General features: G+C 41.6%; 1 protein-coding gene across 1 annotated transcript; it reads left to right on the top strand.

The window, feature by feature from the left end:
* The first annotated feature begins 456 nt into the window (after positions 1–456).
* On the top strand, positions 457–19,549 carry ASIP (agouti signaling protein). The gene is made up of 4 exons (XM_005532950.3): positions 457–680; positions 15,518–15,720; positions 17,709–17,770; positions 18,733–19,549. The coding sequence occupies exons 2-4, from the start codon at positions 15,546–15,548 to the stop codon at positions 18,907–18,909; spliced, it is 414 nt and encodes a 137-aa protein (XP_005533007.1). The 5' UTR covers positions 457–680; positions 15,518–15,545; the 3' UTR covers positions 18,910–19,549.
* The last annotated feature ends 2,130 nt before the right edge of the window (positions 19,550–21,679 follow it).

The following is a 21,679-nucleotide window of genomic DNA, read 5'->3' as shown; positions in this document are numbered from 1 at the left end:
CCACAGAACTATCTCGTTGGAGTGGAGTTAGTGTAAAGCTCCCGGTTCTCCTGCCCGGGAATGGCTGAGGAGCTGCCCAGCGTTTACAGCGATCTTCAGGGAGCGAGCTTGCCAGGCAGGGAATGTGCAGCAAGGAGCTCGAAACGAGCACTGTAGAGCACGGCAGATGGGGTTTTATCAGCAGGCCTTTTCCTTCCCTCGCTATCTGTCCTTTTCTACCTGAGTGACAGGAAAATCTCAGCTGGAATCGCCTCTGCCTGAAGACGGCGGGACCGGCTCTGTCCTGGTGGTTTCAAATGGGAGGAAAAAGGAGGGGCTGAGGGTCAACTTTCCACTAAATTTTTTTTTCCCCAAAGAGAGAAGGAGGTGGGGGGAAAGGAGCGGGGGTGGGTGGCTGCGAAGGGGACTAAGAAAAAGCAGAAATTGAAGCAGGATAGGGTGACCACCAGTGCTCCTGCTCTGCGCTCGGGACGCGGAGCTGCGGCGGCGCTGGCCTGAGGGGCGAGGGAGAGCAGCGCCTGCTGGGCCTCAGGCCCGATGAGCAGCGACCTTCCCGCTCCGCCAGCAGCGAGCACCCTCAGGCCTTCCCGGGCATCCTCCCCGGGCCCTGCTGCCCTCAGCGAGCCCACCCGCTTCGCCTGCCGCACTGCGCCGGAGAGATTCGCCTTCCTTTCCCTCAGGTCAGTCCTGCAGATCTCCCTCACGGCTCTGGCAAGCAGGAAAGTTTTTTAAAACTCTCTTAGCTTTGTTATTTTACCATTTTGCTCTTCTGCATTTATTTGTTCCGCTTTTCTGTTCCGCTCCAGAACCTTATTTTCCAAGCATTGTGTGCGATTTAGGTTGTTTTGATTCTGTTTGGTGTTTCTACCTCTTCAATTATTTTTTGTTGCAAATTTTGCTTTTTCATTTAGTCTACTTCTAAGCTTTTTTCCTAAAATTATTTTAGATGTTATCCCTCTTCACTCTTTTATTACATTATTTTAAAATTAACAACCTACATTTCCCAAGCTGCATTTTTACACTGTTCCAATCAATTAGCTACGTTATTTTATTCCTGTCTTTAGCCTTTGTCTAATAAAATTATGATATCTTGTTAAAATAAATCTTTATTTTCCTGAAGCTTTCATAACTCCAGTAAGATGAATGATTTGATTTTATCTATTTTAGGAGTGATACTATTTTTCTTTAACTGGCAGACCGCAACGATTTTTCTGACCTGCCCTGTCAGCTTTCTCTGTAGCACCTCACGAAAAGTAATCCTATACTACACATATCCCATTTTCCACTCTTCCATTAGTATTCTTAATGTTCTTTAATTTTGTGTGAGTTCAGCAACCCATAGTTGCTTTACACAGTTAACAAGATATGAAAATGCAGAGACCATTTCTGATTGCTGTTTGCAGCACCAGAACTTTTCTTTTAACATCAATTGCTACTCAATTCCATCAATTTTATAGTCCCTGCAATCACCGGAAAATGAAAAATTCTATTGGTGATTTTATTGTGGTTGTTATTCTCCAAAAATTATGAAATTCTTTCTGTTGTCCAGATTTTTGTCTACTTTTCCCCACTTTATTTCTCCATCTATACTTTACAGCTCTCTTTCTGCTGCCTTTCAGCCGCATCATGAAGGCAAAGGGGAGCTCACTGCATTCTAAAGTGCCTTTGGTGCTGTGCCTGGAAATTTTGGAGTTTCTGGGCATCTTCTTAATATGAGAAAGGCTCTGACCAAGCCAGGGAAAGCCCTGTAGAGGTATCACTGCACTGTCCCTTGCCTGCTCCTTAAAAATTCCAGGCATTTTACTTGGATAGTCTGAAGTCTCTCATTTTAGACAGTTTAATCAATCTCTTTTAGAAAGATCTTTTGGTGCTTACTAGGGCTTGAGGGGGACTTTTGTTTTTTGGTTTTGGTGGTGGTTTGAAGCCTTTTTTGTTGTTCTTTTAGTTGGGTTTGGTTTTTCGTTCTGGTTTGGGTTTTTTTCCCTCGAGAACATCCAATGTTTGCTTTCCAAATATCAGAGTTTCACTTCCCAGTGAATTTCCCACTTCACAGATTAATTATTTTTTTCCCCACTGAAGCAGGCTCAGAAAGCTTTCACAGCATTCTAGTCCAAATGCAAAAATACACAAATAACAGAGTATTTACCCTAATTATCTTCCCTTTTTCTTGTACATGTAAAACTCCCAATTCAGTGAAAACTGAAGGATTGTGCCAGCTTAAATATATATTTTTTTCCTTTAGCATTCCCTTCAATATGTTACACACAGACACCAATACACGTGAATCAGTCCCCAGTATTTTGCAGACTGAACACCTACTAAAACTCTTGAATAAATAATTAACACATTGTTAATTAATTGTGCATGCTCATGGAGGATATTTGCATAGAAGAAATATTAAATTGTTTATTTTAAAAATATTAATAACATTCCTTTAGAAAGGCAAATTTAATGGAAAAAAATCCCAACCTAAGTGGAATAGTCTTCTTTTTCTTTCAAATCAGATAATTTCTCTTCAAATTTCTCTTCAAATTTTCTCTTCAAAATTCTCTTACTCAGGTGGTTAAACTTTTATTTAATTTGCAGTGAGTATATAGAATTTGAGTGATTAGGAAACAGAAGGCAGCTCTCTCCACAGGGAACACTCGCTACACCTTTTCCATTTGCTTCTCTCTGTATTTTGAAATGCTCATGCCATTAGAAAAACAACCTGGGATAATGAGAAAGACATTACATTACAAATAGTATTGAATTAAGCATTTTGAATCCATTCAACATGATAACTTTAACTGTTCAGCAAAATATAAAGTATGGGTTTTGTCCTGACAGTAGAAATGTCCCAATTAAAAATGTCTGTGTGCGCACATCAGCCTCTTCCTATCTGCCTGCAGAGCAAAATTTTAAATTAATTTTGCCATGAACTTTTGAAAAGTTCCCATAGCTGAGGCAATTCCTGGCCAGTGGAAAGCAGCCCTGGAAGGGAGAGCTGTGCTCGGAACAGCTGCAGGTCCCAGATCCAGCTGCTGATGGCAGCAGGGATGTTCTTTTGGGGGAACACTCCGGGAAGGCACAGCTGACACAGACATCCATGTTTTTTGTGGGTGGAAATGTATTTGCTTAAAAAAAAAATTCAGGAAGTGGCCAATTCCCAGTGGGGAACCATCCAGTAGCCCATAGTGAATCATCAGATGTAACATATGTTACCACATATTATAAGTATATATAAATAATATCTATGTATGTATTATTTAAGATTCCCACTGAGATGGGAATATATGTTGAATTTCAAAGCTGCATATTCCTAAGATTTTCAAATGGGCTGCTTCAATAGGTCTGACTCAATACCTGACACTCTGGAGATAACTTATTTTCCATGACCTAAAGTGGTTTCAGAGATCTCAAAATGTAAGATTAAAAAAAATATAAACAAACAAACAACCCAAACAAACAAAACCCCTAAAACAAAACAAAGAAAAATCTAAAATGAAAATAAAAATAAAAAAAACCACTTGGAAATAAACAAGTAAAGAGGTAGGTCACGTTGGTAGGAAAACTTGCCATAAGTGTAAAAGCAACATCTTTGTCTCCATGATTGTATGGGTCCTCAAAATTCTAGAGTTGAAATGAACATCCACACACCTGGCACAGCTTCAGAAACTGGTAAGATCATAAATAAAACTGACATTCTACTCATTAGTTAGCCCATAACACGAGCAAAAAAATTTCCAGCAATTTTTCTTAGAAGCTGTATTTCTCAGGGAAAAAAAAAAAAAAAAATCAAGTTTCTGTAGCAGAAAAGCCAAAGGCAGAAGTTCTATAGTACAGTTGTTTCTGAACCAGAATGGTCCAAATCCTGGAAATGTTTTGGATCTGGCTTCTACTTTTGGCAGCTTCATCTCATTAGAACTTTGTCATCTTGCTTGAAAACTCATTTTTCTCCCCATTCTCATTCCAGTCCTGCCAAGCACACTCCAAAACACTCCCTTTTCCCTTTGGAATTTCAGGAGTTGAGCTTCAAGGCTCTTTTAAGACACACTTTTCAATTTCTTTGGTTTATCCAAGTGTTTTCCAGTAAATTAGTGGTGTTCTGGGAGTGCCTTCTGGACACAGCCACGCCAATCTCAAATATCCCCCCTCCTACTGAAGTTGCTCCAATTTTCCCATTTGAGAACTCAGTTTTCACTTTTGACAGTAGTGTTACACTGCAAACTCATTTCCACCTCAATCCCAATCCTTTTTGCATTCCTGCTTCCCAAAACAGCATTTCTCAGCCCAAATGCACAACACACTTTTTTTCTTGGATGATTGTTCATCGTTACTTTGTTCTTAGATGTTTCTTGTTTGCCTGTGGGCAGTTAGTCCATTAATATGCCACTTCCAGAAATTTGTCTTCATCCTTACTTCCCACTTCTGGGCAACACATGGATTTCCCTCCTTCCCTGGAAAAGCTGTGCCTCACAGCGCTTTGCAGAGACAGTCCAGATCTCTCACTGACCTTGCACAGATACCCAAGATTGCTCCAATATCTTCCTTCCACATGGGACACGACATCCGAGTCCCTGATCCCAGCATTTTCCACGCACAGACAAGAGCAACACAAATAACCTTATTCTTACTTTCCTTTTCCTCATATCTAGCAGGGACATGTGGGCACAACAGATAAAGTTTGCAGCTACTCCGTGCAAGTCCAATAGCTCCAAGTGTTCTTAAATGTCTGTGCCACAGTCAGGATAACACAGCCTTGCCAGGATGAGGAAGGAATGTCCAGAAATCTCCTGTTCTCCCCATTAGCAGCCAGGAAGATCTCCCTTTCCTTTCCTGCCACTCAGCACTCTCAGCTGGGACAGGCCAACACGTGTCACCAATACACACATGGTGCCCTCAAGAAGCAATTGTGTTTACAAACCAAGAGTAATTTGAGTCAGACCCTCTCATGGAGGATGTGAAGGACACAGGCAGAAAAAAGGATATATTTAGAAACTCCATTATACATGGAATACAAATTAAAGATTTTTAGCATCCTCTTTTAAATTTAACCCTTTAGTCATAGCCCCTTCAAATTTCCCTTGGTTTCCCAGTGGGTGTGACTGCCATACACTGCGCAGGAATTCCTCCCTTCTCCATAGCATCCAAGGGAAGGAGGGAGTACCTGGGGGGCACCTCCCAGCTCTGCCCCAGCATCCTGATCCCAGCTGGGCTTTATCAGAGCCAGTCCCATCACCTCGAGTAGGGAAGAAACAGCCAGGGCCCCAAGAAGTCTGGGATGAAACAGCCTGGATTGATTTCCAGGAGCTGCACCCCATCTCCTGGGCAGGTGCTGCACAGTGGGAACCTCTGCCAACACCACAGCTCCTGTTCCTCACTCTGCTTCCCACCCTCAGCAAATAGGCATCACATGAGCCTCAGCACATCTGTCAGCTCTGTCCCCTGACTGTCAAGGAAGTTCCCTAAAACTGATCAGCAGGAACAGGCAGAAAATTCCTGTTGTTTTTACCACCAGATATAAACTAATGACTGCCCTTAGTTATCACATTACTCCATAGCCAGAAGGATTGTTGTTGCTCAAAGGATTTCAGAGATGAATCCACCATTAGCCTCCACCAGTCACAGACCAAATATTCTATTAAAAAAACCCCAACAATTTCACATTTTAGATGTTTTGATTGTAACATAAAAGCTGATTTGTTTCTGAATGTACAAACAGAGCAAGCCACAAAACAACAGGTGCTTCAAAGGGAGTACCAACAGGAAATCTCACATATCCATGTCTGTAAAGCCTGTACCTAGTCATGAATTGGAAGAGAAGAGGAGGACATGTCAAAAAAGTAACGTCTTACAAGACAAGGCAAGCTCTTACAAGATGGCAAAGGGATAAGTATTTAAAATAGGTGTTTCTCTAGAAAATGAAAAATGGAGCAGCAATAGCTTGACAGCTTCCTCTTTCAAACAATATTCAAAGGTACTTCCCTGGTTTCTCTTCTTACATGCTCACCCTTCTAGAGACAGTTCCATAGAGCTGGAAATCATAATATCTTAGACTTCCCCCAGCTGAGGTAGAAATATCTAAACATGCAGAAAATGAGGAACAGGAGAGAATACTTAAAGAATGTTAAAAAAAAAAAAAATCCCCTAAATCTCAGTATGAAGGCATAAGTACATTTTCAAACAATTGAAGAGTCCTGTCACTCAGCTCCAAACAACCCTGGGACCAAGAACACATGCCATTTTAAATGGAAAAAATGTTATAAGAGGTTGATGGTATTAAAACAAAATATTAGAAATAAAAACAGGAAACAAAATTGTGCTCTTCAGAAACAGCTTAAATTCCAAGTTGCACCTTGGAGGAAGGCTAAATAGCCATCTCAGATTATCTGCTAATTGTTAAACTGATGAAGCCGGGTGAGAAACTCACTTTCAGTAAGACAGGGAATAAACAGATAATTTTCACTGACTTAATGACGCTGTGGATAATTAAGCTACATGGATCCAAGCCCTGTGGATAATTAAGCTGTTGTGTGGTCATTGGCTTGCCTCAAATCCTAGCAAAATTTTGGAGTAGAAGCTAGAGAACTTGATTGAAGATGACTAGAGTGGAGTAAGGAGATTATTTAGCACAGTCAAGGTCACTGCCTCTGCTTGTAATGTAAAATTAGCAAACTGAACAGGAGAACCATGTGGATAACCAAAGAACTGGAAGAGAAGTAGTTTATATTTAGCAATTCTACAGGCTCAACCTGTTCACCTGAGCTGGGAGATTATTAGAAAGTTACTTGCTCATTCAAGCACCTCTCAGGAGGGGAAAAAGAAAGTAAACACATTTTCCACAATGAAGAAGAAGGTTTAGAAGGATTTAGTTCCTAGAAATTGAAATAAGACAAATTTAGAGGAATGAATTACCAGAGATGTTATCACTTGGTTCAACTAAGCCTGAGATACTGAAATCTAAGCAGGGTCTCCAGCCTGTCCTGGAAGAAATTAGACCATGTGATCCTGATGGTTTTGTTTGCTTTTGCAAGCTGCAGCTTCATTACAACTTTCCCCCTCCTAGGTATTTAGCAGCACTTTGTTTACCCAGTCCTGTTCTGGGGATTTCAGGCTACTTTCTCAAGGTTCATCTAAATTATGGGTTCAGTAGTCACTTCTAAATCCATTGCAAACACTGTAATGAGCACAGTAGCTCTCATCAAAAGCCACATCATTCATCCCCATCCCTTCAAACAGGCTTTAGAATTCTTCATTCTCTGGACCTTCTCCACCTGGGTAGAATGCAGCTCACATCAGACTTACTTCCTTAGATGTTAATTATGTCTGAGTATTTATGTTATTAATCTGTTTCTAGTTTTAAGGTTCACTCCATCCTCAGTTGTGGCATCTGACATCTGTATGGAAAGTGAGACAAGGATCCAACTCTTGATGGTGCTTTATATGTACCATCACACTGAATAGTTCCTGGGAGGGTGCAGTTTTCTCTGCTTTGGGGGCTCTTCTTGAATCTGTGTTAGTTTTGAATATGAGAAGTGTCAGAGCAGACTGACTGACAGACATCCAATTAATTCCTAAATTTCCCTGAATTTGGAAACTGAATATCTCAAGGCAAGAATTGCAGTGCTTCCCTATCCTGCACATGGCAAAGGTTTCCCTTACATCTCCTCTGAACCTGTCCATCCTGAACAAAGAACAGAGCATTTGAGCAGGGATGGCTCCAAACAGGCAGTAGGAGAAAGGAGAACAAGCAGAGCCATTTATCCTGAGTTGCAGAGGCTGTGATGGACAAGTTTTTCTTCTAAGAGGACTCTTCAGTCTTACCACAGCTGTCTCTGAAAGCCAGCGAGTCTTGGCTCCTCACTGCCATAAAGTGTGATTCCCATCTTTTTTACCTGGAATTTGAGCTGTGATGGCACAGAGAACTCAGCTGAAGATCCTCCAGAGGGAAATTTGTTTTCTTCATTTCCAGCCTATCCAAGCTCAAGTGGTTTTGGTCTAAACAGCCTGACATATGCCTAATAAACTGTGAGAGAAAAATACACACAGGATGTTTGAAAGAGTGTGCTGACCTGTCCCCTCCCTCACATACACACACACAGAGTTAAAAATGGTTGCATTTATATTTATGTACACAATAATATATACAGTGTCTGTAAATCAGAGGTTTTAAATATATGCAAACCAAATTATGCCTGTCATTGCATATTCCTGCACATGGCAAATCTTTTTATATTATCTGACCTTTGTAACTGCTCTGTAGGCATCAAGGAGCCCCAAAGATTTGGAGATCATAGGAAGGATTGATGCAAAAAAAGGAACTTTTGCCAGTGGAGTATAAGGAAATTGGGGGTAAAACACAGGACTACTGGAGGTGTTGCTGGATCACTTCTTATCTCGAGCAGTTACTATTCTTTGCTGGCACTTGTTCTGACTTACACACATTTTTGCTCCACATGGGTGACCAAAATTGGACATGATTCTCTAAATGAAGACCAGTATGTGCATACAATATTAAACACTTTCATATTTCAGTTACAAGATACTTCTCTAGACACCCTGGATTCAATTGCCTTTTTATACACAGCTGCATCATATTCTCATTCTTGGTCATGCTGTGAACAATACAGCCAGTTCTTCCTCTATCATTTGAAATCCAGAAGGCATTACCTTCAGAAAAGAATGGATTTTTTCTCTAAAGCTAAAGTGTTTCAATGTGACCTCTGGACTGCTGCATCTCATCCAGTTTCACTGCTTCATTCCTCAGGATTATCCAGCTGGAGATGCTGAGGACAAAGGTAGGGAATTAATAAAAATGTACAAAGGAAAAAGAATTAAATACATAGCAGGCAAGAGAAAATTTTCTAAAAGGAATTCTGTCAAAAGTAACAGGGAACAGTGGATGTCTGAAAATGAAAGAAAACAGAAAGTAGGACTAGAAAATTGAAATAAAAGGAGCAAGAAGGGTAGATTGAGTTCAGTAAGTTAAAAAAAAATGTTAAAGGTAAAATTGCACAGAAACAGCATATTGCATCAAACACTACAGAATTCTCTCTGGTGCACTTCTCTCTGTACCACAAACACAACTCACTTTAGTGAACTGATTGTGGGGTCAGTATAGAGGAATTAGAGAAGAGACAGTGCCTCTTGGGCCAGGCCCCTGTACTTGGGAATGACAAAAAAATAAACAAAAGACCAGATAGAGTCTGAAAGAAAGAACCAAAGGAATGAGAATGACCTGAGAGAGCAATCCCAGAGAAGCCTTCATCTCAGTCTGAGGGCAGGCTGTATAAGACAACCTGTTTGGGTTCTCCTCTACCAACATAAATGGTGGCACAACTGCTAAGTGGAACTTGAGTAAAACATTAATAGATCCAAATGCTGAGGAAAACATATTTCCTGGTGTAGAATGATAAAATCATAGAATCACAGAATGATTTGGATTGGAAGGGGCCTTAGAGATTATCCAGTTCCACCCCCTGTCATGGACAGGGACACCTCCCACTAGACCACATTGCTCCAAGACCCCTCCTACCTAGCCTTGGACACTTCCAGGGCTGGGGCATCCTCACACATTTTAACATTAGGGAAATCTGAAAGTTAGGAATTCCTTTCATTTTTTTTCTTTTGGATGTGCTCAAGAATTTGTCTTTTCAATTGGATTTGAAGAGCATGAAAATTTAATTTCCAAATGGTGTAAGAACTAAGACCAAAACACAATGGGAAAACAGAAACATCCTGTTTTTTCCCTTCTCATGCTTCCGCTTCCAAGGATCCACTTCAACAAATAAAGGGCAGACCCCACCCTAACCCAGATGAAATTGAGCATGTGTTGAGTGTATTTCCAATCTGCAGTCACATTTCCACATTAAGGACTTTCTCAACTTTCCTCTTATTTTAATAATGTTAAAAACAAAGGCAGATGTGCTGGGTTGGGATGGCAAAGAGCTGTTCAGGGGGGGCATGGGAGAACATGGGGAGGGGATTGAGGAGTTCAGATGTCTACCCAAACACCAAAAACTCTCTGCAAGGTGTGTCACTTTTCTCTCAGAGGTGCCCAGCAGGCCTGTGCCAAAAAGGGGCACTTGAGATTACCAGCCCAGTCCCCCAGCACTGAACGAAATAACTGAAATTCAGTGAGATTCAGGTCAGAATCCAAATAGAGGCACCAGGTTATTATGTGGGGACACAATTTCAATCGATTTCAATTGCACAATTTGCATAAATTTAAATGTCAATTATTTTGTAGTTTAAGGAGAAGTAGCAGCTATTTTTTTGGTTTTCCTCATGTGTTTTCACATCTTCACAGCCTTGAAGAAGCACCTATCTTCTCTGTGCATTCTGTGCAGTCAGTCTAAGCTGTTGTTAGGAAATTTGTAAGGCAGAGGAAGCCCTGTGGCTGAGTCAGCAGAATTCTGCCTAGGACTCTGGTGATTCCCATTTTTCTCAGGGGGATCCATTCCTTTCCCTCCAAGTGCTCCTTAACACACCATTTCCCTTTTTACTGCTATTCCTTTGCTGAAACCTGATGGTTGAGGTGGGATTGCTCTGCAGAATGGATGGGACAGTTCTAGCTGACCATGGAATTCCCTCAGGAGATCCCCAGTCATCCCATTAACTTCCATGTTTCATTTCCCAAATTTTTCAGTCCCTCACCCTCTGAAAATCTCAACACTTTTCAAGGCAGACACTAATTCTTGTTTTGTTTTTTTTTTTTCTCTTGCATTCCCTTTTTTTCTGTCCTCTCCTATGGTTTAGTGGGCATGGTGGTGTTTGTTCAAAGGTTGGACCTAGTGATCCTGGAGCTCTTTCCCAGCCTTAATGATTCCAGGATCCTTTTCAAAGCAGAAGCTCAGGAGCCCAGTGTAGGTGAAGATTTACTGAGTGCTGAGTAAGATGGTTTTCTGTATTTTATAGGTCTTTAATCACCTACTTTAACATCTCATTTTCCCAAGCATCTGTTTTCAGCTCTTTATAAAGATACTGATTGATTGGTGAGTCAATCTGAAGTTGTCAGAAAATGTCTAAGAAAATTTCAACTTGTCCCTTCCAGTGTTCATGGCAGACTTTTTGCATGAATGTCTCATATTCTTCACTCTGTTGTAGATGAAAATAAATCTCTGAACAGAGTGAAATCAGCTGTGACAAGAAATGAGATCTCCTCAAAACTGTTGTATATACCAGGGTGTTTCCAAGCAAATGAAATTTCCATTAAGAGTTTTAATATGTCATCACAAAAAAAAAAAAAAAAATAATTATTAGAAAGAGAAAAAAGTTGTTTCCCATCATTTGTCATTTTCGAAATTTACATTCAGGAAAAATGCTTGTGAAAGACAACAATTGAAGAAAAGATAAAAATGCTTTATTTATATATTGAATATAATAGTCCAAAGCAGAGAGACAATGGCACAGAAAAGAGTACTGTGATCTCTAACGACAGTCAACAAACTTTCAAATGTCTGGTTTTGTTTTGGTTTTAAATAAAATTCTGTCATTCCCTTGACAATCAAGACCACTGCAACATATTAACTATTTCCTTACATAATTTGCTAAACTGCAACTAAAGTTCACTGCTTAAATTTCATTGCTGGGCAAGACTGTGTCTCCAGAACCAAAAACTGAAAAATCCTATGTTAAAGTTTTCCTCACACATTTTAACATTAGGGAAATCTGAACCCTCCTCTCAAGATTCCACTATTAAAGCTATTCTAAATTGTTAGGGGCTCAAAAGGAAAATAAATTTTTAAATTTAAGTGCTCAGACAGAAACAGATGTGAAGATAGCTAGAGGTAAGGAAAATAGTTTGATTGCTTTAATTAGCCTTTGATTAGTCCCAGAAGGAAAATAATGGGCAAAATCAAAAGTAATCCTCTCTTTAATGCCAGAAAATAAACTTAGGGAAGGGTTTTGCAATTTGATGCAAAAGAGGAAACCCAAGACTAATCATAGAATCATGGAATGTACTGAGGTTGGAAGAACCCACAAGGAACAAGCAGTGCAACTTCTGGCCCTGCATAGACACCCCAACAATCCCACCCTGTGCCTGGGAGCATTGTCCAAACACTCCTCGAGCTCTGGCAGGTTTGGGGCCACAAACACCTTTTAACTTCACTTCTGATTCCCTTTTCCTCCTCTTTCAACCCTCCATAAACTCAGCCACTCACACCTCGCAGACTCTGCAGCTCCAGGAAGCATTGCTTTTCCAGCTAATGGATAGAGTTTTGCAAATCAAATGCATATTCCCCAAACATGTGCAATTTCTGGGTTCAAACACTCACTCCAGGGCTGTAGAATCCCTACCACCCAAGTGCTTGTAACTAAAAACCCCCATGTGCACCAGGGTTCAAAACAAGCCAGGTTTGCATTTCCACCCCAGCCATCATTCAGGTGTTGCTGTTTGAAGTGAACAGATGTCAGCTGTGAAATTTTACTGTTTGCTCAGACAAAATCACATCCATTGTCAATTTTTCTGAGATAAAGACAAGGAAATACAACAGAAACAACATTTTGGGGTGTGAGCTTGTTTAAACGGTACCTTGGGGGCAGCTTTGTGCCAGCCAATATTCCAGGTGGGCAGTGCACGCTGATCTGAACACCACAGGTATCTTACAGAACATATCCTGCAACAAGGCTAAAAAGGTTGCTTTAAAAACCAAAATCTGCAGCATGAACAGCACTATGTGCAAAGTAAAACAGCTTCCAGCTCACACCTTGCTCTCTTCACTCAAGCTCAGGGCAAGGAAAGAATTAGAGCCCAAATCCACTTGCCACAAACAAGCCCGGAATCATGGAATCGATTGGGTTGGAACTGACCTTTAAAGGTAATTTAGTCCAACTCCCCTGCCATGAACAGGGACATCTTCATCTAAATCAAGTTGCTCAAAGACCCTCCAGCCTGACCTTAAATGTTTTCTGGGATGGGGCATGACCACCTTTCTGCATTACTTGTGCCAGTGTTTCATCACCTTCACCCTAAAAAAATTTCTTTTTTCCCTTTAAGTTTAGATCTGAAAAATCAGGAAACTTTTGTGTTTTGCAGGTTAAGATTTGTAGGCAATATTTTATATTTGACCAATGTATATTTGGAAAACATGGACAAGCTTTTGGGCACACAAGTCATTATTTAGTTCTTGTATGAGTTGTAAGCATCTACCTGGGATATGAAGACCACCAGGGATACTCAGGTTGGTAAAATCAGCTGGATGAAAAGAAGTTCCAATTACAACCTGAATGGTTAAGACCTAATGGTTATTTATGTATGTAGGTATGAGTTAGAGCAGCCTTTAGGAAGCATTGAAAAATCTCAGTGAGGTTTGGACATCTTTTGTGAAAGGAGATGAGAAAAAGCCAATAAAAGGGCATCTCTTCTGAAGATAAGATAAAGATCAGGGTAGGATACTGACCTAGCAAATATTTTCACATACTCCCATTATAAATGGGCAGTTGCCACGGGCAAGGGCTGAGCTGCTGTTTGCAAGATCAGAGTAGGTTAAGAATTAACACAGAAGTGTCATCTTGTTACTTTGCTAAACTGCAGTAGCTGAAAATTCAAGCCCATGACTTTACCAAGACAACAAAAAATTCTCGTGGCAGGACTTGTTCCTTTTGGTTATTGGAATCTTCTTAACAAGATGCACCCTCTCCTCTTGGAGGTGATTCAAGATCAAATCAAAGGCTCTTCACATCTCATATGACAAAATTTGAATCAGCTCATTCAGACTCCTACCCAGTCTCTGATCCAGCCACGGTCTGAACTTTAACCTCTGCTTTGAATGACTCCAGCTGTGCAGCATTTCAGGTGCAGACACAGCAGCACTGCCTCCTCAGAGGTTAATCCTCCCCTGTAAAACTCCAGGCTCAGATACATCTCTTTCAGTTGCAGCTCATGCAGATGTATAAACCACAAAGGATCCAGCAAGTGTGTCCCTGCAAATCCCAATGGAGCCCAGACAGATCCAGGAGTGAATTATGGACTGTCAGATTGGTTTGGGTTGGGAGAGACCTTAGAGCCCATCCAGTTCCAACATGGACAGGGACACTTTCCACTATCCCAGGCTGCTCCAAGCCCCATCCAGCCTGGCCTTGGACACTTCCAGGGATCCAGGGGCAGCCCCAGCTGCTCTGGGCACCCTGTGCCAGGGCCTCTCCACCCTCTGAGTAAAGAACTTTTGTCTCCAATCTAAATCTCTCTCTTTTAATTTAAAACCACTTGGCCTTGCCCTATCACTCTCTGTCTGGATAAAAAGTTGCTCTCCTTCTTTTCGATAAGAGCTGAAGGGGTTCTCAGGTCTCCTTGGAGCCTTGTCTTCTCCAGGCTGAACTCCCCCCAGCTCCCAGCCTGGCTCCAGAGCAGAGATGAGTCTCCTCATGGCACAGCTACAGCCACCAGTGGAAGCAGCCTCGATTGCCCCAGCACTGATTTGCTACATGAGCATGGTCTGCAGAGCAGACAATTCTAGAACTGATCCCAAGCACTTGGAATTAGAAGCATAATACTGACCATCTCCCAGGGAAGCATTGGTCAGTGGGGCTATAAAAGCAGGTGTGGAACAGACTTGGTGTAGCAGCAGTGACCAGATTGAAGCCCTCCCAATGCAGAAACTCTTCATCTTTTAACTCCCCAGTAATGAAGTCATTGCAACCAGATTAATGGCCCAAAACATTTGGTTTCATTCACTCTTTTTACTGCATCCAGTAGCTTTTCGCTGACACAAAGCCACCCATAAATCTGGAGACTGAAGAGTGCCTCTGGGGGAACAAGGCTCCCATAACCATGACACTGCAGAAAACTGATGCACATTGAAATAAAAAACAGCTTTAAAACACAAGAAAGTACAAGAAAAGGAGTCCAGGCTGGTGACACAGTCTGTGTACCCTGCAGGGGCTGTCATCTCAGGTGAATGGCCACACTCCACAGCTCAGGTGGCTCCATGAGTATCCCCAAATCCCAGACTTCGCCACATCTTGGAAGTTATTCAGTGCATAACCCCAAGGCACATAAACACTTTACAGCACTGGCCTTTTATAACTCACATGAGTTATGGCTGTGATTTACATGGGATTAGAGCAGCCACTTGGATCTGTAATAAAACAAGATATCACTTCATGATTTATTTTTAAGACCAGAAAATTAACGGGAAACACAATTTTGAGGGATGGGGGGGAGAGTTTAAAGAGTCATTATTTTTCTGTTTTCTAGCACAATTTTGTAGACAAGATTTTCTGGGTAAAGTTTGATGATGTGGTTGAGTTTCTTCCCTTGGCCATATATTAATCATTATAAACTTCCTCAGTTGGGAGGACCATCACATCTTATGGGAAATAAACCTTTTGAGAAAAGAATCAGGAAAAAAGACCATCTCAGGGAGTTGTATTTGAGACGGCATTTTTCCACTCTTACAACTACAATCTGAGGTATTCCAATACCAGAGGCAAGGTGCTGGAAATAAAATAATTGTTAGAGATTTGTTGCTAAAGCTGCACAATGTGACAGGAAACCATTGCTGAGATTCATATCCCTGCATCACTTTTACAGGTTTTGAACAACTTTGGTTTTCGTGACAATGGAATTTTTCCTCCCCACGATGGCAAGAAAGAATCTCTTCCTCAGCCTCCTGCTCTGCTACAGCCTGTTCAGAGCTGCTGATTCCCACTTGGTCATTGAGGAGAAGACAGAATGCAACCTGTCCAGGAGGAGCAAAATGGACCTCTCAGATCTTCCACCCATCTCCATAGTAGGTGAGTAAACCCTGCCCTTTGGTTCCAAATTAACAGGATTAACAGGAAACACTGCTGTTGATTATTCTGGATTATTTGGATAACTTTGCTTGGCTTCATAGGATGCAGATCTGTGGTGGCTGCACCACCCAAGAATGGCAATGTAGTAAACCTCAGTTTAGAGGAAAAAAAGATTATACATTTTATTTTAGTTTTACATGTTTCACTTCACCTCCTATCACCCTATAAGCCTTTTTATATTGAAGTAAAATGGTTTTGTGCTAATATAACCTTCCTTTGAAAAATCTTATGCATATAAGAAAAAACATAATGTGAGGGTTGGTTTTAAGGGTCTGCTCTTGTGGCAGAAAAATCAACAGTATTAACAGGTATTAATATAACCTCAGATTACCTGGCCTTTAAACAGGGGAAGAAAAGAGCACTGTAAGGGTCATTTATTTACCTATCCAAGACAAGACCAGCTCTATCCCTACAGTTACTGGCAGATAACCACCTGTCCTGCTTGGGAAGAGCCTATTTAGGGTGATGTTTAACTCTTCACAAAATTCTTTCTTCATGTCTGCCCTAACTCTTTCCATGTAATTCACACATTATTATTACACATTATTTTCACATTATTATTATTTACACCAATTTCTTCTCTCAAGAAGCTCACAGCTGTTTGGAGATAATCAACTAGAGAACATTCATAACTGTGTCAAAATGCTAATAATTAAAAAAATAAAGCTTTTCTTGTTTAGATCCTTTCTGCAGGTTTTTAGAGCTTTAGTTTTAAGCGCTCTGGTTGTTACCCTGTTTCCTGTATTTTTTACATGCTTTTGCTCAGGACAGCATATCTTTAAGGAGAAACAGTTGCCCCACACATGCATTTCCAAAGAAATCTGAACCTCTTAATCCATAGCATTGAGTTTAAACAATGTTGTTTAACTGGGGGTTTAGCAAAGCTTGTGCTGTTCTGCAGCCTCCCAAGCTATATCATTTTGTGGTCCTTGTGATCCTTGATGCCTTCCCTGTCACAATTCCAGTGGCTTTTTTACCCAATTAAAATCAGGGATATGAAATACAATCCCTTCCACTGATTTCTCCATCTTCTCACAGAAGTGAGCCCATTCTTTAGATGTGGTAGATGGGCTGAGCTGTGACACATTTCTCCCCACTGCTTCTTAGAGATGCATCACCCTAACTTATAATGATACAAGATAAATAAATGAAACCCCCCCAAAGCAGCTCAAAATATTTGTTCTTCATTCTGCAACCCTGTAAATCCTAGCAATTAGCAAATATCCAAAAATATATTTATAGAGGATCCTGGAATAGGTAAGGAGCCACCATTCTCCAGTGGGGATGTGGATGGTATTTATCTCAATCATCCATTACATACAGGTAGTGCTTATTACAAATCTCACACCCAGAATAAAGGTATCAAAAATACCACAATGGCTTGGTGAGCTGGGAAGTGTCTCACACTTGAACAGTGTTGCTGTGTTAAGCTCAAAACAGGCCCCATGGAAATTACACAGTTATAAATATCTAAAATTAGAAGTGGTGACAAATATATAGAGAGAGCAAAGCTACAGGCACAGGAATGAAACACCTTTGCAAGTAACTTTATGTAAAATGAGGTCATGGTGGGGAGAAGGAATAAAGAACTGCAGAATGAAAGGTGGCATCACAGATGCAGAGTTTATGCCAAATCAGCAGAGTTTTTGCTTGTGGAAAGCAGTGTACACTTGTTATTTCCTTCCAAAATTATTCATGTATCACCACCTTTTAACAGAAGAAATTATGGAATTCTAAAGATTTTTCCTATTTTTGTTCATGTGACTACTGTGCATGTGCACCCCAATCTTTTTACAGAGACCTTTAATTTTATTTCTCTGAAATAAAATGGAAGTTATCTGTTTTCTCTCACACAAAATAGGATTATCTCATTGAAATAACATTCTGTAACATTGATTCCACATTTTGCTGTGCTATTCTCATTGAAGATTTAACTAGAAAATCCCAGAAAGTCAGCAGGAAAGAGGCAGAGAACAAGAAATCTTCCAAGGTAGGTGGTTTTTCAGAAAACTTTGTTGGATTAGAATAGTTTGTTACTTCTAGAGTTTCCCTTGGTGAATTCATTTGCAAGGCTTTTACTGTCATTCCCTGATTTCAATAATTTACCTACAGCTTAAAGCTCTAAATATATAAATAGATGTGAAACAATAATGCTGGAAAGAAAATTAGAAGCTGTGGCTGCTCCATCCCTGGCAGTGTTCAAGGCCAGGCTGGACAAGGCTTACAGCAACCTGGGATAACAAAAGGTGTCCCTGCCCATGGCAAGGGGTGGGATGAGATGGCCTTTAAAATCCCTTCCCATCCAAACAATTCCATAAGTCTGAGTTTCAGAAGTACACAGGGTGCCTGCAGCTGCTGGGCTCCAGAGATCTCTCCCAGGTCCCAAGTACATGCTGCGCAACCTAAAATTTTCCACCTCTCCAAGTCCCCAGCAGAGAGGCTGCACTCCTGGGGGAGATGAGAGGTCTTTTTCCACTCCCTGAACTCTGTGTGCAGCTCAGGATTCCCCAGGATGGAGGACCACCGGGCTCATGAGGTGGAGCATTTCCAAGTCACTCCCCTGCTCTCTCAGTGTCACAGCTCAGCAGACAAGAGAATGTCAGGGAGTTTTCACTCATCTGAAAAGCCGGGAGATCCAAACATAACACCTTCATTGGTTTTACTGATAACTTCACCACCTGAGTACATTTTAGCACCCCTTTCTTCGCTGCTGCCATGCTCTTTCCTACAGACCCTTTCCAAAGCTCCATCCAGTCGTGGTCAAAATGAGGTTTGTCATTTTGTTCAGAAGGTTGGTCTCAAGCCACCCTTTCCCATTTCCCAGCCCCAGCACACCTCTCATTGCTAGCACAGCTCCCACTGCCACAGCCACCTGCTCATTCCCCCAGAACCTCCCGCTGTTCCCCACCCTCATTTCACCTGTCTATGAATTCTCATGGTTTTGTCTTCCAGAAAAATCCTAAACGCAAGGTATCTCCAAAGCCAAGGCCCCCACCTGCTGCTAACTGTGTACCAACCTTCAAAACCTGCAAGCCACACTTGAATTCCTGCTGTCACTACTGTGCTTTGTGCAAGTGCCGAATTTTCCAGACGATGTGCCAGTGCCTGATGTTAAACCCCAAGTGCTAAGCCAAGTCAGAAACACAACAAGCCTTCTGTCTTTCATTAGCTTCTCAAGTGGATATTTCAAACTGCCCCGTGTGTACAGTAATCAAAATAGAGAGCTCTGAAGCTTGAATTTGCCCCTCTTAAAATTCAGTGGACAGTCTTTAATATGGGGTTAATGTTGGCACAAACTGGATGTTATTTCTGGGAGCAGATAACCAGAGAGATAGGCATTGATTAGGCATTTTTAGCAAAAGAGCTGTGTTTTCTGATGAACTCTGGATTCCTGTGGGTTTTGAGGGTTATTTGAAGGGTCATATTAATGCCAGTCTGCAGAATTGTCTAACCAGCACCACCAAACCTGCCCCCATGACACCCAAATGGCCACTAAAACAGGACTGGTTGGGCCAGTGGGGGACTAGAGCTTGGCTTTGCCTGCAGGGGGAAAAAAATACTTAAGCACAGCCAAAGTATCAGGCTGAAAATGCAGGGTTTGGGGTTAAGTCCATTTTCACATATTCAACAAAAATCAGAACAAGAATAACAATAACAAGGTTATTCCACCTGAAAAGATGGACCCAAGGCTATAAGGACATTTTTTAGTCATTCTCAGCAAAGCATCCACCTTCAGGGGTTTTGGTCATTCTGCCACCAGGCAGTAACTCCAGGGGACATGGCATGCCTATATTCTTGAAATCTAAATGTATCTGTGCCTTGGAATATAAAGATTAGATTTTTTTTTTCACACCCCCCCCTCCGCCCCCATATCTGTAGGAATCAACTCCTCAGCCCTTCTTCTCCTGCTGCCAAGGACACTGCATGTACAGATCCCAAAAGCAGGAAGATATATCTGGGACTTTGAGGAAGAAAGGAATGATCAATAAAAGATGAATGTATATCCCACATGTATATCTTGAAGCAAACCACTCCAAGCAATCAATCCTTTTCTTTGCCCTTTCTTGCTGGAGGAAGTTCCAGAACCATCTCCAAGGGTGAATTCAGGTGAGAATGTCCAGGTGCTGCAGAAACAAGGGGAAAAAATACATCACGTGCTGTATCAACACTTAAAGGCTCAGAAAGAGATGGCTGAAGCTCAAGGCAACAGAAGATTTCTTTCTCTTGTTCTTGAAGCTCTTTGCCTTAAATCTGAGGTACAGGAGGAAAACCCTTCTTGGTTAAACTCCCAGGAGAGCAAGGAGAGAGCAGACCCAGAAAATGTCCCTGACATCAAGGACTTTTTATCTGCCAGACTCCAGCTCTTGCTTTTTACCTCCTCTGTTCTCTACCTACAGTGTCTCTCCCCTGCTCCCTTACGCTCCTTTTTCTTCTGTCCTTCTTCCTTGTTTTTAGCCGTTTCCCTTTATCCCACTGTTATTCTTTGTTACCACAGGAACACTCGAGGCCTAACCCACATCTCCCGTGTTCTCTCCACCTGCCTGCACCAGGGTCCCTTCCAGTGCTCTTTAGCTTTCACAACCAGATTTTTTCTAGCCATAAATTTCTAATCCAAATCGGGAATTTTCTAATCCCCTGTGCGGGTCTGTTTGAGAAGACAGTTGCTTCCTAATTTATTTCTAAACACAGCTGAGGGCTCCAAACATCTTCCAGGCAGAAAAAGATGACACAAATGACACTCCAAAGGGGCTCAAGCCATATAAAGGGTTTTTTTTTTAGTTCTAATTATCAGTCTAAAGCCCAGAACTCTAAACTAAGGTCGGATATTGACAGAAATTTTTGTTCATACTAGATATGTATATATATATAGTTGTCAGATTAATCTAAGAAAGAGCCCTAATAATGACAGATTGTCATTGTGTTCCTTACATTTTATAAGGCACATCAATTGACATGTCTGATATAAGCTTGAATTATTGTAAATATATGTGTGTCTTTAGTCAGATTTCTTGGGTCAGGAATCTGGAAGCCACTCAGTTATTATGAAAAAGAAGATGAGAAGGAACAACAAGACATTATAATGGAATTTAGAATGTGGCTCCTTCTTTTACTAGGTAGTTTCAAAATTCAAATTGTTTCAAAATTCTCATAACTATAACAAGCTGTTGTTGATTGATACTAAAAACATACCAATAATCACACTATTTCTTATGTGGAAACGAGATAATTTTCATACCAGGAAGTGCAGCTGGTCATAAAAATTATATTTTACCATGGTCAAGGGGAGTGGGAGCAAAGGGAAGGAAGGAGAGCCAGAAATCCAACAAGCAGCTGCTCTCGACTGCAGCTCCTACTCCAGCTTTGCAGAACCTCAGAATGACTGAGGTCAGCAGGGATCTCTGGAAGCCATCCATCTGGACCTGCTTGCCCAGGACCACATCCAGGCAGCTTTTGACATCTCCAAGGAGGGAAACTCCACCACCTCCCTGGGCAACCTGTCCTGATGCTCAGCAACCCTCACTCACCATTAAAACCAGAAAAAGAAATGTTTCCTAATGCTTGACTCTCTCCAGCGTGCTCCTGTCTCTCTAGCACTGGGGAGCCCAATTGGACACAGCAGTCCAGGGATGAGCTCCACAGTGATGAGCAAGGAGGGATCCCCTCCTTGACCTGCTGGTGACAATGTTCCCAACACAGCCCAGGGCACAGTTCACCTCCTGGTGACTCTTTGTCAGCTTGGTGCTCACCAGGTGCTCCAGGGCCTTTCCTGGCTCCCTGCTGGATGTCCCCTGGAGTGTCCTGGGCTTGCTCCTCCCCAGGGGACAGGACTTTGTGCTCCTCCTTGTTGATCTGTCCAGCCTGGCCCAACCCCTCTGGACAGCAGCACGTCAGCCACTCC

The sequence above is a fragment of the Pseudopodoces humilis genome, chromosome 19 (genome assembly GCF_049639895.1).
Source record: "Pseudopodoces humilis isolate 2021_Gansu_Grassland_sample_001 chromosome 19, ASM4963989v1, whole genome shotgun sequence".
NCBI classification, from domain to species: Eukaryota; Metazoa; Chordata; class Aves; order Passeriformes; family Paridae; genus Pseudopodoces; species Pseudopodoces humilis.
The sequence above is the reverse complement of the archived record's forward strand: the minus strand, read 5'-3'. Positions and strand labels throughout refer to the sequence as shown.

Coding starts and splice junctions, on each gene's coding strand:
- ASIP (XM_005532950.3), top strand. CDS start 15,546: ATGGAATTTTTCCTCCCCACGATGGCAAGAAAGAATCTCTTCCTCAGC. Junction 15,721..17,708: donor TCCACCCATCTCCATAGTAG/GTGAGTAAACCC, acceptor TTCTCATTGAAG/ATTTAACTAGAAAATCCCAG. Junction 17,771..18,732: donor AGAACAAGAAATCTTCCAAG/GTAGGTGGTTTT, acceptor TTTGTCTTCCAG/AAAAATCCTAAACGCAAGGT.